At 46.1% G+C, this 17397-nt stretch overlaps 1 protein-coding gene across 1 annotated transcript in view; it reads right to left on the bottom strand.

Annotated features, from left to right (window-relative positions):
* Positions 1–231: 231 nt before the first annotated feature.
* Positions 232–17397, bottom strand: part of STMN3 (stathmin 3) — a 41247-nt gene continuing 24081 nt past the window's right edge. The window contains exons 2-5 of the mRNA XM_039326966.1: positions 14843–14938; positions 6742–6917; positions 4720–4911; positions 232–1194 (exon numbers count right to left, since the gene is read on the bottom strand). Of these exons, the coding sequence (XP_039182900.1) occupies positions 1135–1194; positions 4720–4911; positions 6742–6917; positions 14843–14938 (524 nt within the window). The 3' untranslated portion in view covers positions 232–1134. The remainder of the gene's footprint in view (positions 1195–4719; positions 4912–6741; positions 6918–14842; positions 14939–17397) is intronic.

Here is a 17397-nt window from a genome sequence, read left to right as displayed (position 1 = left end):
AGAAGACTCCTGCGAGTCCCCTGGAGTGCAAGGCGATCCAAACGGTTAGTCCTAGAGGAGATCAACCCCGACTGCTCTTTAGAAGGCCAGATCCTGAAGTGGAAACTCAAGCACTTTGGCCACCTAATGAGAAGGAAGGACTCACTGGAGAAGAGCCTGATGCTTGGAAAGATGGAGGGCAAGAGAAGAAGGGGACGACAGAGAATGAGGTGGCTGGATGGAGTCACTGAAGCAGTAGGCATGAGCTTCAATGGACTCCAGAAGATGGCAGAGGACAGGAAGGCCTGGAGGAACGTGGTCCATGGGGTCGCGATGGGTCGGACACGACTTTGCAACTAACAACAACAACAACAAGGGCAACAGATCATGCCTGCTCTTTTGGGTTTTTCTTAATATCCTCTTCAAACTCAAGCCTCTGAAATGAATCTCTCCTTTCCTGTAAACCAATCAAGAAAGCAAAAAGGTGTCTCTTAATCAAAACTGTCAACTATTCAGTCTTAACTTTCCTCACCGAGAAAGCAGAGGCCTCGTAAGATTTTTTTAATTTTTTTCCCCTCTCTTCCAGGCAAACTGGCAAGAAGAAGGAAGAAACCACTGCACTTGTGGCTTGGATGTGTGTGCGTCCCATTCCCCCTGTTTGCAAATTGAAAGTTGCTTTTCCGTTTGCAGCGTGCACTTAACTCAAGATGGGGTTTGCGAGATAGGCCTTGACAGGGGAAGAGTCCTCTTTTACCACTCTGCTTGGCTGAGGAGGGGGGGGGTCGAATAATCAGACCGATGGGGGTTCATAGAGAGCAGCCTTTCCGCAACGCGGCCAAGCACCTTGCAAGGGTTCCCTTCGTTCTTGTGCGTTAAAATGATTTTGCGGTTTTTGTTCCGAACAGCCCAAAGGAAAAAAAAAGCTGATGGATGGATGCTATAGTCAAGGCTGGGAGGTCTCTATGAACCTCCATGTGAAAAGATACAGAGAGGAGAAAGACATGGAGCTCGTACGCCGGAGGGCAGGGAAAAGGGGAGACAAAAAGAAATGGAGAAACTGGATGTTGCCCTGTCTAGACAAAAAAAAAGAGAGAAGAAGTTGGGATCGGTTGGTTAGTTATTAGGAAGCAGGTGCTAGCTGTGTAGAAAAGCCACTTATCCAGAAATCTCTTCCCGTTGTTCCTTGTTTCGGCGCACTTCAGCTGCGTGCAGTTCCTGAAAAACATGGAGGTGATAACGGGTGTGAACGCAGAACAATGATTTGCAAGGATAAGCACATCAATGGTGGGACAGCCCATCCTGTCAAGGTATTGATTTAACAGCTAACCAGCTTGTGTAATGTAAGATTTAAAATGTAATGATGGGAATGACTCAGCAGGGTCTGTGTCTCTTTAAGAGCCTTTGTGTAAAGGGGAAAGCTCCGCTGATGTGTTCTCTCTCTTCCATTTTCTTGCTCTAACTGCAGTTTGTTGGATCCTGCTGTATTAGCACGTATGTTGTTCCTGGTGTATGATACTGTAGATAGTGTGAGATAAACCACCATTTAATATAGATCACTGTTTACTCTGTTTACTCCTGGGTTATCTCAGCGCAATAAGACCATGCATGCTCTGACACATTCTGACAACCGTTACAGCTAGTCCTTGACTTTTTGAGCCCAAAATTTTTGTTGCTAAGTGAGACATTTGTTAAGTGAGTTTTGCTCCATTTTATGATCTGTCTTGCCACAGTTAAGTCAGTCACACGGTTGTTCAGTGAATCTGGCTTCCCCTCTGACTTTGCTTGTCAAAAGGTCAGAAAAGGTCACAGGACCCCCGGATACTGCAACCATCATAAATATGTGCCAGTTACCAAGTATTTGAATTTTGATCACATGACCACGGGGGTACCCCAATAGACATAAGTGTAAAAAAAATGGTCAGAAGTCGCTTTTTTCGGTAACTTTGAACGGTCGTTAAGCGAACCGTTGTAAGTCAAGGACTATCTGTAATCCCAAACCCATGGGACTGAGGATGGAAAGTTGGGGGAGGAAGAGAGGGCAGGAAACGTGCCTCTTAGAGCACTTTTTCCCCCAACGTTGTCAATTTTAAGACTCCTGGACTTCAACTCCCAGAATCCCCCAGCCAGCCGTGGAAGTTGAAGTCCACACATCTTAAAAGTTCAAACTCAACAAAGCACATTGGGTACGATTGAGAAGAGGTGCTCTCCGAGCTTGGTTGTTTTCTTGCAGACGTTTCATTTCCCAAACTAGGTAACCTCATCAAGGCTAGTTGGGTAATGAGACGTCTGCAAGAAAACAACCAAACTCAGAGAGCGCATCAAAGACTCCTCTGAGCTCAAATGTTCTCCTTTAGTGGTTGAGAAGGTCTTGCTTGATTCCAGGGCAGTCTCCTCCACCAGGTGTGTCCTACCCATGGCACCAGTTGATGTCCAGTTGGTGTCCATCTTGGCCACTATGCATTGCTGTCTATGGAGATTCTCGGCCATCCAGGTCCTGATTGTCCCAAAGATGCTTTTTTCACGAGGCAACTGGACTTTCTTGTTTTTCTTTGAAAATGTTTCTCTTCTCATCCAAGAAGCTTCTTCAACTCTGACTGGATGGTGGGGAATGGAAAGATTTATACTCCTTGCAGACAGCTAGTCATTTGCCTCCTTTTAGAGTAGGGCTATCAAACTCAATTTCATTGAGGGCCGCATCAGCACTGCGGTTGCCCTTGGGGGACCAGGTGTGTGTGGACAGGGTGGGTGTGGTCTACTGGGTGGGCGTGGATAGAGTGGGTGTGGCCAGCTCTACATCGTTCGCGTCAAGGGTGCCTATGGGAGCCTGGGCAGGAGAGGGACAGATCTGAGAGTCTCTGGCAAAATGGGGTGGGACCAGGGCAAGCGCCAAGGCATGGTGCTTTTCTTCATTCCTCACAAAGGGTGACCCCTCCCCAGCATGCACCCAGGGGGCGGGGCCAACACAGCAGGGGTTGGTTCCTCGCTGTTTCCAGACGGCCTTGTGGAGCTAAGACCGAATGCGTTTCAGCATAGATGGCCACCACAAAATTGTACATTGGCTCCCGGCCGGCCTGGGCCAGGGCCAAGGCAGAGGGGGCCGTTCCCTCACTGTTTCCAGGATGGCTTCGCAGCCCACATGAAACCACTTTGCGGGCCGCATCCGGCCCCCGGGCCTTGTGTTTGACATGTCTGTTTTAGAGGGTCGTTGAGGCCACCTGGAGGTTGACCTGTGTCCTCAAAGTCACCTGAGTGGTGCAAATGGGCATGGCGCCTTCTTGGCTACAAGATGTTTTCCTGCCCTGGGTCATGACTCATGACCTTCTTTTACCGGTCTACTATAGAAAGCGTCCTCTCACACTGTATCGTGGTTTGGTATGCTGGCTTGACAGCCGCGGATAGGAAGGTATTACAGAGGGTGGTGAGCACAGCACAAAACATCGTGGTCTGTCCCTGGACACCACTGGATGACATCGCCAGGGCCCGTTGCCTTGGAAGAGTGAGGGAAATTCTCAGTGACGACTCACACCCTGGTTGGTACTTCTTTACTCTCCTACCATTGGGTAGGACAGTGGTTCTCAACTTGTGGGTCGGGACTCCATTTGGGGTCGAACGACCATTTCACGGGGGTCGCCAAACAACGCAGCCCGCCATTTTTTTCCCCCTTTTCCTTAGCTGTGCTACTCCCTTTTATTCTATTGGCTTTTGAAAGCCAATAGAATAGACTCTCTTGAATAGGAGTCTAATTCTATTGGCTTTCAAAAGCCAATAGGAATTGTCCAGGCTGTCTCTGCCCTGCTGAGCCCGCCAAAAGTCCCATTCTGCAAACGGTGCTGCACCAGTTGAGTAGTCCCCGACTTACGACCGGTTGAGTAGTCCTCGACTTACGACCGGTTGGGGGTCGCGGCATTAAAAAGGTTGAGAACCACTGGGGTAGGAGATACAGAAGTATAGCCAGCTGTACCAACAGGCTGAAGAACAGTTTCTGTCCATGGGCTGTCAGGCTCTTGAACGGGAAATAACTTTATGTATGATAGACTCGTGAGGCCGGCGTGTTGTGCAATTAGCTCACATGGTGTAATAAGTTGGTGGATTTGTTGTCACTGTGAGTTGTGGGGGGGGGCACGCAGGGAGGCTCAGCCAATCTCATTGTATACCTGTTGTACTTTGATAATAAAGGTTCATTCATTCACGGTTGAAGACGGGCCCAGGATGATGGGGATGAGTCTGTGTTGTCTGCATCACAAACTGAGGCGCAAATAGTTTCTGTAGTCTGCCATGTTTTCAGGAAATCCGTTGCAGACAACACAGACTCATCCCCATCATCCTGCGCCCATCTTCAACCAGGAAGGGACCCAGGGCAGAAAACGCCCTGCAGCCAAGAGGGCTCCACGCCCATTTGCACCACTCAAGTAACCCTAGGAGGACACAGATAAACCTCCAAGTGGTCTCAATGACTCTCTAAAAGGATGCAAATGACCAACTGTCTGCAAGGAGTATAAATCCTTCCATTCTCCACGATTCAGTCAGAACCTGAAGAAGCTTCTTGGATGAGTAGTGAAACATCTTCAAAGGAAAACAAGGAAGTCCAGTTGCCTTGTGAAAAAGCATCTTTGGGCTATGCCTTGCTGTGATTTTTGTCGTTATTCTTCTGCGTTGCCCACAGCCTCCCAGTCGGGGCAGCTTAGGGTCAAAGAGGTGACCCGTTGGGATCTGGTTAGCGGGGAGCGTTGCCGGGCTCACCTTTTCGCGGAGTCGCTCCCTCAAGGCGGCTAGGTGAGCTTCGCGGATCTCCTTGCTGAGCTCCATCTTGTAGTTGAGTTTCTCCTCAGCCAGCCGGCTGAAGTTGTTGTTCTCTTCCAGGGCCTTGTGTAACACTTCCCTCTCGTGCTCCCGCTTCTCTGCCAGCTGCTTCAGGACTTGAGCTTCCTGGCTCTGCAAAAAAAAAACCCCATAAAACAGAGGGAATTCGGCTCTGGAGGAGCCCACAGACTGGGATGATGTCCTAAGCCAGGGGTAGGCCACCTTGGCTCTTTTATGACTGGTGGACTTCAACTCCCAGAATTCCTGAGCCAGCCACGCTGAGGGGAAAGGGAGAGGTTTCCAAGCTGAGCCAGGCTGGCTCAGGAATTCTGGGAGTTGAAGTCCACGAGTCATGAGGGGGCCATAGTTCCCTCATGCTGGCTGAGGAATTCTGGGAGTTGAAGTCCACGAGTCATGAGGGGGCCATAGTTCCCTCATGCTGGCTCAGGAATTCTGGGAGTTGAAGTCCACCAGTCATAAAAGAGCCAAGGTTGCCTATCCCTGGACTAGCCAAACCCAAGTCCTGCAGCCGTTCCTTGTATGTTTCAGCTTCCAAGCCTTTGATCATCCCAGTTGCTCCTCTCTGAACTCTTTCCAAACTCTCAACATCTTTTTTGCGATACGGTGACCAAAATTGGCTGCAGCACTCCAGATGTGGTCCTTCCTTCCTTCCTTCCTTCCTTCCTTCCTTCCTTCCTTCCTTCCTTCCTTCCTTCCTTCCTTCTTTCCTCCCTCCCTCCCTCCCTCCCTCCCTCCTTCCCTCCCCCCCTCCTTCCTTCCTTCCTTCCTTCCTTCCTTCCTTCTTTCCTCCCTCCCTCCCTCCCTCCTTCCCTCTCTCCCTCCCTCCCTCCTTCCCTCCCCCCTCCTTCCTTCCTTCCTTCCTTCCTTCTTTCCTCCCTCCCTCCCTCCTTCCCTCCCTCCCTCCCTCCTTCCCTCCCCCCCCCCTCCTTCCTTCCTTCCTTCCTTCCTTCCTTCCTTCCTTCTTTCCTCCCTCCCTCCCTCCTTCCCTCCCTCCCTCCTCCCCCTTCTCTCCCTCCCCCCCTCCTTCCTTCCTCCTTCCTTCCTCTCCTCCCTCCCTCCCTCCCTCCTTCCTCCCTCCCCCCTCCTTCCCTCCCCCCTCCTTCCTTCCTTCCTTCCTTCCTTCCTTTTTCCTTCCTTCCTCCCTCCCTTCCTTCCTTCCCTCCCTCCCTCCCTCCTTCTCTCCCCCCCTCCTTCCTTCCTTCCTTCCTTCCTTCCTTCCTTCCTTCCTTCCTTCCTTCCTTCCGGACAGGGGTCCCCAAACCTGGCAACTTTAAGACTTATGAATTTCAACTCTGGCTAGCTGGGGGATTCTGGGAGCCAACTCCGTAAACAACAGTCTAATCAAGGAAGCACCGAGAAGCCTCCCACCAACACTGACAAGGCAAGCTATTTGCCTACTGTATGAACAAAAAAGCAAACCCGACTCTCTTCCAGCACTGATGATGTTACCTGGTTGGGTCATGAAATGTCTGTAAGAAAACCACCAAGCTCAGAGAGCACCAAGGGCCCCATAGTTGTCGTCGTCCTCCTCCTCCTCCTCCCTCCTCTTCAAACCCCACTCCCTTCTAGCACTGATGATGTAACCTACTTCGGGAATGAAATGTCTGCAAGCAAACGGTCAAGCTCAGACAGCAGCAAGGATGCTGCTGTTCAGCCCTGACAGGCTACAGATATTCTCTTCTGTCCGAATTGTTAACCATGTTAAGCACCTAACGGTAAAACAGTAGTTACACACACACATATATATATATAATTTTGATTGGAATTTCTTGGTCAGTTTTCTTCCCGTGTATTTTGGAGATCTTTCAGGCATAGGGTCCCGGTGTTCCTCAGGACACGATTTTAGCTGTGTGAAGCGCGAGGATTTTTTTGAAGATAAAATTTGGGGAAGGACGAGCCAGCGACGCACGAGCAATTGTAGATCCCCCCCTCCCCTGTTACCTTCCTTCTCTCTTCAGCAGCTTCCAGTCGCTTCTGCAGCTCCTCCAAGGACAGATCCCTCTTCTTGGGAGGAGAGGAGAGGACGGGGCTATCGGGGGACAGGTCCGAAGGGGACTTCAGAATCACTTCAAAGCTTTGACCAGAAGCCCTCTTGTCCAACTGCTTGACCTCCATATCTGAGCAAGTGAAAAGGATTACCGGTCAGATTGGATGGGAAGTATTGCAGCCTCATTTTTTTGGTCCTCATTAATGAATAGATCCGTTCTTCCTTCGCCATCTCCATTTCCTTCTCTCCCACCCGGTCAAGAATCCATCACCAAAGTATTGAAATGGGTCTGTCTCGATTCAAGAGATTTGCTCATTACATGAGCAAACCCTTGTTTGAATATGGTTCAAAGAATAGAGAACTTTGAACATAAAGGGGCTCTATAACTAGGCCAGGGGTAGGCAACCTTGGCTCTTTTATGACTCGTGGACTTCAACTCCCAGAATTCCTGAGCTAGCATGGGGGAACAATGGTCCCCTCATGACTCGTGGACTTCAACTCCCAGAATTCCTGAGCCAACATGGGGGAAATATGGTCCCCTCATGACTCGTGGACTTCAACTGCCAGAATTCCTGAGCCAGCATGGGGGAAATATGGTCCCCTCATGACTCATGGACTTCAACCCCCAGAATTCCTGAGTCAGCATGGGAGAACTATGGCCCCCTCATGACTCGTGGACTTCAACTCCCAGAATTCCTGAGCCAGCATGGCTCAGCTTGGAAACCTCTCTTTCCCCTCAGCATAGCTGGCTCAGGAATTCTGGGAGTTGAAGTTCACGAGCCATAAAAGACCCAAGATTGCCTACCCTTGGTACAGGGTTTCCTGCCTGAGCAGGGGGTTGGACTAGATGACCTCCAAGGTCCCTTCCAACTTTATTATTGTTGTTGTGCAGGTGTGAAGTCAGTCGCACGGTGGTTAAGGGAATCTGGCTTCCCCATTGATTTTGCTTGTCGGAAGGTCGCAAAAGGGAATCACGTGACTCCTCCCCCAGGACACTGCAACCGTCATAAATGTGAGTCGGTTGCCAAGCTTCTAAATTTTGATCACCTGACCATGGGGGAGGCTGCAACAGTTGCATGTGTGAAAAATGGTCATAAGGCATTTTTTTTCAACGAGATACCTTTGAACGGTCACTAAATGGGCTGTCGTAAGTCGAGGACCACCTGTGTGAGGCTGCTTTCTGCCATCTCTCCCAAGGCTTAACAAGCATTTTCCTTCGCCTTTCTCAGGCTTGAGGCCGGCGCTGTGCCCTGGTTTCAGCCAGAATGATGAAACCAGGTTTGCAAAGTTACTGCAAGCTCTGGCTCTCTCACACGTACAGAGATCGTGCTGCAATACGCCTGCCCCAAAAGGGGTGTGTGGTGTGATGCCACGACAATGCTTGCATCACTCTGACTCTCCGTGTCCTCCCTGTGGACACCCCTCCCCTCGGCAGCGGTTGGCTATTGACATAAATGGTGGTTTCCTGCCGTGGGAGACATTACGTCTCAGTGTAATTATCACATCCGGACTGATTGGCCTAAAGTTGGCTGGCCTTTTCCCCTTTTCTTTTTTTTTTTTTCCCCTGGGACCTTATATTCTTCCTTTTTAATTTTTAAACCCTTTAGTTCTTGGTCCTCTATGATTTTTGTGTTTTTAATATTTTTATTCATAATACAATTAAAACAAAAATGGACAAACATGACATTCCAGAATGAATTTTCCTATCAGTTTGTTTCTCATGGTACAAAAGCTTAATACATCATTCTTAACCTCTATATAAGCCTCATCTTCTATACAATACAATTATATATACAGTTATATATATCTTTTAATTCTACCATTAACTTGAAGTCCGAGCAGTTCTCCTTAATTCATACCAACGGTAAAATTTGCCCCAGATTTCGAAGTATTCGTGTTCTGTCTTGTCTTTCATAATCATTGTAAGCCTGTCCATCTCAGCACATGATAAAATTTTATGCAGGATCTCTTCTTCCGTTGGAGTTCCCTTATTTCTCCAATTTTGAGCAAAAACCAGTCTGGAAGCCATTAAAAAGTGTAGCATTAAATAAAGTACGCCTTTCTCATGCTTTTGCGTAGTTAAACCTAATAGAAAGAGTTCTGGTTTTGGTTCTACCACTTGCTCTAATATTTCTTCCAACCATACTTTAATCCTGTTCCAAAAATCACGAGCTCACGTGCATTCCCACCACATATGATAGCATGTTCCACTTCCCCTTTTCTTGAAGACGTCTCTAAGGTGCTTTTTTTCAAAGCACAACTAAAATTTGTTTTTCCTTGAAGGCGTTTCGCTTCTCATCCAAGAAGCTGCTTTGGTTCTGACTGGATGGTGGAGGATGGAAGGATTATATTCCTTGCAATCCTCTGGTTGTTAGTACTCTCTCTGAGAGTCGTTGAGGCCACTTGGAGTTTATCTGTGCCCTCAGGGTCAGCTGAATCAAAGTGCAAATGGGTGTGGAGCCTTCTTGGGACTGCTGAAAGGACTGTATTATAAAGAATATATATAGGTGGTGGTGTATCCCTCCCCCTCTATTGAGAGAGGGCTGTTCAAGATCACGTGAAGTGTTAATACCACTTTACAAGGCCTTGGTAAGGCCACGCTTGGAATACTGCATCCAGTTTTGGTCACCATGAGGTAAAAAAGATGAGAAGACTCTAGAAAGAGTGCAGAGAAGAGCAACAAAGATGATTAGAGGACTGGAGGCTAAAACATATAAGGAACGGTTGCTGGAATTGGGTATGTCTAGTTTAATGAAGAGAAGGAATGGGTATTTAAGGTTTCTAATTTAGCAGAAATGGCTAAAATTTCTGCTTATTGAAAGGATCATTCACAAGAGAGATATGTTATTGTATGGAGAAGATGGATAGAATATGTTCAGAAGAAATATGGAACTACAAAGTTTCATTTATTTTATGAGTAAGGGATTTCTTTATAAAATTATGATGTTAAAGTTTGAAGAGAGTTAAGGGTTAGTATGAGTTTGGTTGTTGTATAATTAGTAAATTTAAGTAGATTATGTTTAATATGTTTGTATAACCCTGTACTTGGCTCTGGGAAGTCAGGGGTGGGGGGAGGATGGGTTCGAGGTTAAATAGGTCAGATAAGTAGAAATAGTTTTATTGTATATAATATTGATGTTTTAATTTGGAGAGAGGAATTGATCGGGCATTTCCCCTGGACTGCATCCGGAGTGGGATGAGAAGATAGTAGGAAGGGAAGAAGTAAGTAGGAAGGTTGAGGAGAAGGAGGAGAGGGGGAGAGTGAGGAAGAAGAGGGAGGAAGAGGGAAGTGAGAGAAGAGGTTAGAGGGTGGATGCGGTTTGGGGGGAAATGGGTGAGCAATACTAAAAGTTGTGTGTATAAATTTATTTTATTCTTTATCTGAAGTATTTTTTATGAATGTAATGAAAAATTGAAAACAAAATTTTTTTTACAAAAAAAAAGAGAGAGAAGGATGAGGGGGGACATGATAGCAGTTTTCCAATATCTCGGGGGCTGCCCCAAAGAAGAGGGAGTCAAGCTATTTTCCAAAGCGCCTGAGGACAGGACAAGAAGCAACGGGTGGAAACTCATCAAGGAGAGAAACAACCTGGAACTAAAGAGAAACTTCCTGACAGTCAGAACAATTAACCAGTGGAACAACCTGCCTCCAGAAGCGGTGAATGCTCCAACACTGGAAGTTTTTAAGAAGAGACTGGACAGCCATTTGTCTGAAATGGTATGAGGTTTCCTGCCTGAGCAGGGGGTTGGACTAGATGACCTCCAAGATCCCTTCCATCTTTATTATTAGTATTAAGTTGCACGCAAATACTAAAATGTAGCGTACAAAGTAATAATGATAATGTGATATAAATTCAAAAGTTTGACATAGATGGCCTCTTGGACCCCTCTTTCAAACCAGTGGTCCACTCTGTCCAGAATGAGGATTTTGCTGTCTTCAAATGTTCACTGCTCTGAAGTTATTTGCTAACCACCAGGTGACTTGAAGGAATATAAATCCTTCCATTCTCCACCGTTCAGTCAGAATCGAAGAAGCTTCTTGGATGAGAGGCGAAACGTTTTCAAGAAAAAAAAAAAACAAGAAACTCCAGTTGGCTTTTGAAAAAGCACCTTTGGGGCAATCACCACCTGGATGACTGAGAATCTCCACCGGCATTTTTTGAAGATACGTTTGCTCCCCTGCAGTCACCTGCAACTTCATTGTGTTGTTCTTAACTCTTTGTTTAAGAGAGTTAACTCTCCCATTTTCATCATAAATCAGCGGGTGCCATGATATATATGCAGGCTGTTTTTGAATCTTGCCACTGTGCTTTTTAAAACCACCTATAGCTATCACCCTTAGGAAGATCAGCCAAATGTGGCTTATTTTATTTAACAGCCAGCCTGCTTGGTCTAATATTTAAGGCACCAGGTTTGGAACAGGAAGACCGTGAGTTCTAGTCCTGCCTTAGGATGGGTGATTTTCAGCTAATTAGCAGGAGAGGGTGAATTCTAATCTGATGCATGAAGGCCAACTTGGTGACTGGGTGAGTCACTGGGAGACCGTGAGTTCTAGTACTGCCATGGGCATGAATATCAGCTGGGCAACTTCGTGTCAGTCACTCTGTCAGCCAAGCCCATTTCACAGGATAGTGGTAGGAAAAATAAAGAGGAGGGAGGCATAGCAGGTGTATTCACTGCCACGAGCGGTTTATAAAAATAATAAAGGAGAAGTAAGATTAGCAAAAATGTTTAAAAATATGTCAGATAGATGTTGGAAATGTAAACATAACATAGGCACGTATTATCATATTTGGTGCACATGTGGGAAGGCAAAGGCCTATTGGAAAAGCACACATATGTGGTTAGAAAAAATATTGGGCAAACAAGTGGATTTTAAACCTGAACTTTTTTTACTAGGCATTATGTCTGAAAAGACTAATAAGCAGAAATTATATTTAATTCTACATATTATCACAGCAGCGAGAATATTTTTTGCACAATACTGGAAGAATGAAGGATTGCCATCAGAGGATGAAATAATCATGAAAATACTGGAATGTGCAGAGATGGACAGACTAACTATGAGGTTGAAAGACAAAGAAGATACGGACTACTATCAAATTTGGAATTTATTTTATTCTTGGTTAGAGAAAAGAATGAAGGATTACGAATTGAACATGTATTAGCTTAGCAAACTCCAGACAACTTGTTGATTGGAAATATTAACATATGTTGATGGAAAAAAAATTAATAAAAAATATTGACATAGATAAAATAATAATAATAATAATAATAATAATAATAATAATAATAATAATAATAATAAAGGTGGGATCCAGGCTGCCTGCCTCCACGCCAATTCTGGGCAGCTTGAAAGCTTACAAATTTGAAAAAGAGATGGGAGTGACTGCAAGAAGGGAAAAATGATTAATGGGGATCTTGTAACCACACTTGTCCCAAGGCCTGGAAGAAGAACTAAGTTTTTAGCAGTTTTCTGACTATCATAAAGGTGGGAGACCCACAAATCTATTTAAAAACTCTGGCTAAATAAAGCAGCAGTTCAGTTTTGGTAAGTTATCTTTCACCACGATTTGCTGAATACTTCTAAGCCACAAAGGCGGGGTCGTACAATCCAGGAAGCTGAAAGCCACCATTCACACATGGTATATGTTGATTTAATACGCAAAGCTAAAGAGTATGAGGGAGACGGGGGGTTTCTATATGCAAAATATAAATAAATATAAAGCTAAAACCAAACCCAATTAAGCTTATAGCGAAGTGGCACACTTCTGCAATACATCTGCAATTCTAAGCAGAGGGTTTTTTTTTTTTTTAAAGATCTCACTGACTTCCTTGGGAGTTAAAGAAAATAAGGATTGAGTCATATGCGCCTTTACATCACTTCATTACTCAGAGTCTGGTGATTTGCAGGTGACTGTATGAATTGTTCTTTTTAAAACTTTACTTATTTTATTTGCATATTGTATATCTCAGCTTTTTTTCTCCTTAGGCCAGTTTTGTATCGTGATGAAGTTGCTGACCTAGAAACCAGGAGACGGTGAGTTCTAGTGCCGCCTTAGGCATTTGGACGGCCATTTGTCCGAAATGGTATAGGGTTTCCTGCCTGAGCGTGGGGTTGGACTAGATGACCTCCAAGGTCCCTTCCAACTTTATTACTATTGTTGTTGTTGTTGTTGTTGTTATTATTATCACAGCCGGGTAGGTGACTTTGGACCAATCACCAGGAGACAGTGAGTTCTAGTCCCGCCTTAGGCATGAAAGCTGGCTGGGTGACTTTGAGCCAATCCCCAAGAGACGGTGAGTTCTAGTCCCGCCTTAGGCATGAAAGCCATCTTGGTGACTTTGGGCCAATCACCAGGTGACTGTGAGTTCTAGTCCCGCCTTAGGCATGAAAGCTGGCTGGGTGACTTTGATCCAATCCCCAGGTGACTCTGAGTTCTAGTCCTTCCTTAGGCATGAAAGCCATCTTGGTGACTTTGGGCCAATCACCAGGAGACGGTGAGTTCTAGCTCCACTTTAGGCATGAAAGCCATATGGGTGACTTTGGGCCAATCCCCAGGAGACGGTGAGTTCTAGTCCCGCCTTAGGCATGAAAGCCAGTTGGGTGACTTTGAGCCAATCATTCTCTCTCAGCCTAACCCACCTGTCAGAATTGTTCTTGTAGGGAAAACTGGAGGAAGAAGGAGTATTTGATATGTTCACTGCTTTGGGTCATTTATAAAATAATAAAGGTGGGATTAAAAATCTCATAAATTAATAATAAATAAATGGGAACCTTAACAAACCAAGGCAAGACGTTGTTCAAAGCAGGCTGGAAAAACAGCCTCTTCTTTTTGCTACCTTCAGCAGCTAAACTGAGGGAATCAGAGGACCTAAATCAGGAATAAAAATAGGCAGTGGAAGAAGCTTGCCTATCCATTTCCTGCAATGGGTTTTTTTTTATATAAGCCAGGGGTAGGCCACCTTGGCTCTTTTATGACTCGTGGACTTCAACTCCCAGAATTCCTGAGGCAGCCACGCTGAGGGGAAAGGGAGAGGTTTCCAAGCTGAGCCATGCTGGCTCAGGAATTCTGGGAGTTGAAGTCCATGAGTCATGAGGCCATAGTTCCCTCATGCTGGCTCAGGAATTCTGGGAGTTGAAGTCCGCGACTCATAAAAGGGCCAAGTTTGAAGACCCCTGGTTTAAATATTTAAATATTTTTTCCTCACAGTCACATGATCAAAATTCAGACATTTGGGCAGGGGTAGGCAACCTTGGCTCTTTTATGACTGGTGGACTTCAACTCCCAGAATTCCTGAGCCAGCCTGGCTCAGCTTGGAAACCTCTCTCTTTCCCCTCAGCGTGGCTGGCTCAGGGATTCTGGGAGTTGAAGTCCACGAGTCATGAGGGGGCCACAGCTCCCTCATACTGGCTCAGGGATTCTAGGAGTTGAAGTCCACGAGTCATAAAAGAGCCAAGGTTGCCTACCCCTCTCCTAGGGTGCCATTGAAGGACCCAATGTTGGGTTTAGACCAGGGGTAGGCAACCTTGGCTCTTTTAGGACTCGTGGACTTCAATACCCAGAATTCCTGAGCCAGCCACGCTGAGGGGAAAGGGAGAGGTTTCCAAGCTGAGCCAGGCTGGCTCAGGACTTCTGGGAGTTGAAGTCCATGAGTCATAAAAGAGCCAAGGTTGCCTATCTCTGATATAAGCCCAAGACAGTATTTTGGTTTCCCTGTTTGAGGGATGGATCCTTTGCATGCTCAAAGCAGCATATGGTCCTTCTGTTGCGACAGAAAGAGGAACATTGTTTTCATCATCAATCCATCCATCCATCCATTATAACTGAGTTAGGCCAAGTCTCAACTGCAGACAAGATGCAGCTGTAAGGAAAGATGTGAATATGTATCCCACTGGAAATGCAATGATTTACATCAGTCTTCTGCAGTTGGCCTTCCATGTTTTTATTCCTCCTTGACCTAGGAAGAGGAATTGTGGGTATTGTAGTGCCAAGATCTCTAGAAGGCACGAGTCTGTGGTTTTGCAGATCAAAACACATGTGGGCCACTTACCTCCGTACTGGTAGATGGTATTTGGATGGGGCTGGGTGTGGAAACAGGAACAGATCAGCGAAAGCAGAGACAGTTCCTTCATTTTCTCTTTGTAAGCTGGAAAAAGCAGAATGAAAATGAAAGTTGAGCATGGTGTAATGCAGCTTTCCATAATCCAATCCTCTCCATAGTTGGCTGATCCTGTAAATCCCATCCACTGTGACCAAAGTTGGCTCGTTCTATTTTATTGGCCACACAAATATACTTTGATGCTACAGGAAATGGGATGGTCAAGGGGGAAATTTGGGAGGCAGGACCCAGAACTGTAGTGGCGAACCTATGGCACACGTGCCACAGGTGGCACGCAGAGCCCTCTCTGTGGGCACACGCACCATCACACCAGTCCAGGCCTTCAGCTGGGTTTTATAAAACCTTTTCGCTTTAGGCCTCTGCTGCCATGTGTAAAAAAAAAAGGTTTAATCAATCAATTAATTTCAACTTCTTGTGGGAAAAAAAAGATCTCGCAAAGTTGGAATTGATTGATTGAACTTTTTAGTCCCATCCAGTCTGCTGTTACCACTGCAGCCATGCCCACCCAATGGGCCACACCCAGCCAATGGGCCACGCCCACCCGGCTCCCAACAATACATAAGTGGGTTTTGGGTTGCAGTTTGGGCACTCAGTCTCTAAAAGGTTTGCCATCACTGACCTAGAATCACTCCTCAAGTTGGCTTTGAAATATTATTGGTTTATTTATGCAACTGATAGGACCACACAAGTCACAAACTGTGACTCTGGCTAGTTAAAATAGGATTAATAAACAGGGATAAACAATAAACATCAAGAATGCAATCTGCAACAGTGCAAAACCAATATTCAGAATTCTGACCCATTTTGAGAAAGGCTCATCCAGCATCCTAACCCACTGCTTGGGGGTGAAAAAAACTAGTTTTTGAAACTATCCAAAAATTTGGGCACGCACGATTAACACAGACCACCTGGGTCCCAGGCATGTGTCATGTTCTTAGAAGCCATATTCACAAGCTCTTTCACTGATCATTCGAAATCAATGTGTCATGGTTCCGACAGATGAAACTCTTCAAAAGAACTTTGAGGCATTGTTTACCTTAAAAAATCTTTATTTTGAGTAGCATAACATCGGCACTGCATAATGGAAGCCAAAAACTGAATTCCCCTCCCCTGAGCACATAGTATCAAAGCACAATTCCCTCCTCCAATTAACAGTCATAAATCACATTCTCCAATTAGCTTTTTTTCCAGCTCTCCAGCCCTACCAATTCTTTATCAGCTCTGGTTACAATAACCTTGTTTCTCACACTAGGTTTAGTGTTGTTATGTCTAGCTGGACTCTCATTCACATCCCTCCTCCCAGCCTCATCTAACTCCAAAAGCAAAAGGTAAAAGATGGCTACATTTCCATCTGTTGTCAATGCAAAAACATCTGATGTGAGCAGCGTTGACACCATGGCTATTTCTTGAGACTTAACGCAGGGAGTCCTTGACTTATGACCACAACTGAAACAAACATTTCCGTGGCTAAGCAAGGTAGTGGTTATGTGAGTTTTATGACCTTTTTTTGGCCTCCGATATTAAGCGAATTACTTCCGTTGTTATGTGAATCCTGCAGTCATTAAGGGAATCTGGCTTCCCCCATTGATTTTGTGGGTCAGGAGCTGGCTGAGAAAGTTACAAATTGTGATTAGAGTCCAAATTGTGATTAGAGTGCAACTGCCAAGCACCCAAATTTTGATCACATGACCCTGGGGATGCTGCAACGGTCGTAACCGTGAAAACCAGTCATGTCACTTTTTTCAGTGCCACTGTAACTTTGAACTGCCATTAAAAGAACGATTGTAAGCCGAGGACTACTGTATCCTATAATCCAGTGGTTATAATCCCCACCTCCCCCCATAGCCCGCTTCTCACCAGCAGCCCCCCCGGAGGAGAGTCTTTCCCAGGTGCGGCCCGCAGCCGGGCAGCGGGAACAAGACTTTCGCGCCCTGGCGCACGCAGATGATGCTGTGGGGCGTGGACAGAGGACGTGGCCACCACGGCGCTGCTGGGCCATCTGGGTGATCTGCGGCAGGCCGTGGAGGCGGTGGGTAGCCCTGTGGGTGGGTGGGGCAGAGGTGGGGGGCAGTTTTTGGGCACTCAGTCCCTGCTATAACCTACATACCTTTAACTTTAAAACAATAACCTCTGCCTATCTCAGGTCCTTGGGAAGGACTTGACTGGAGGCTAAAAATGCCAAATCCAGTATAAACATCTGGCTGACGGTGTGCCCAACCGTAACACACTAATTAAAGGACATAAAATAGGTCGTAACAAGGGTGGGTTCAAATAAGGCCACACTTGGAATACTGCGTCCAGTTTTGGTCACCACAATGTAAAAAAGATGTTGAGACTCTAGAAAGAGTGCAGAGAAGAGCAACAAAGATGATCAGGGGTTGTTGTTGTCAGTTGCGAAGTCGTGTCCGACCCATCGCGACCCCATGGACCACGTTCCTCCAGGCCTTCCTGTCCTCTACTATCTTCTGGAGTCCCTTTAAGCTCAC

The sequence above is a fragment of the Crotalus tigris genome, unplaced genomic scaffold (genome assembly GCF_016545835.1).
Source record: "Crotalus tigris isolate CLP2741 ecotype Arizona unplaced genomic scaffold, ASM1654583v1 scf7180000024347.1601321, whole genome shotgun sequence".
Lineage (NCBI taxonomy): Eukaryota > Metazoa > Chordata > Lepidosauria > Squamata > Viperidae > Crotalus > Crotalus tigris.
Note: the sequence above shows the minus strand (reverse complement) of the source record. Positions and strands in the feature narration are given on the sequence as shown.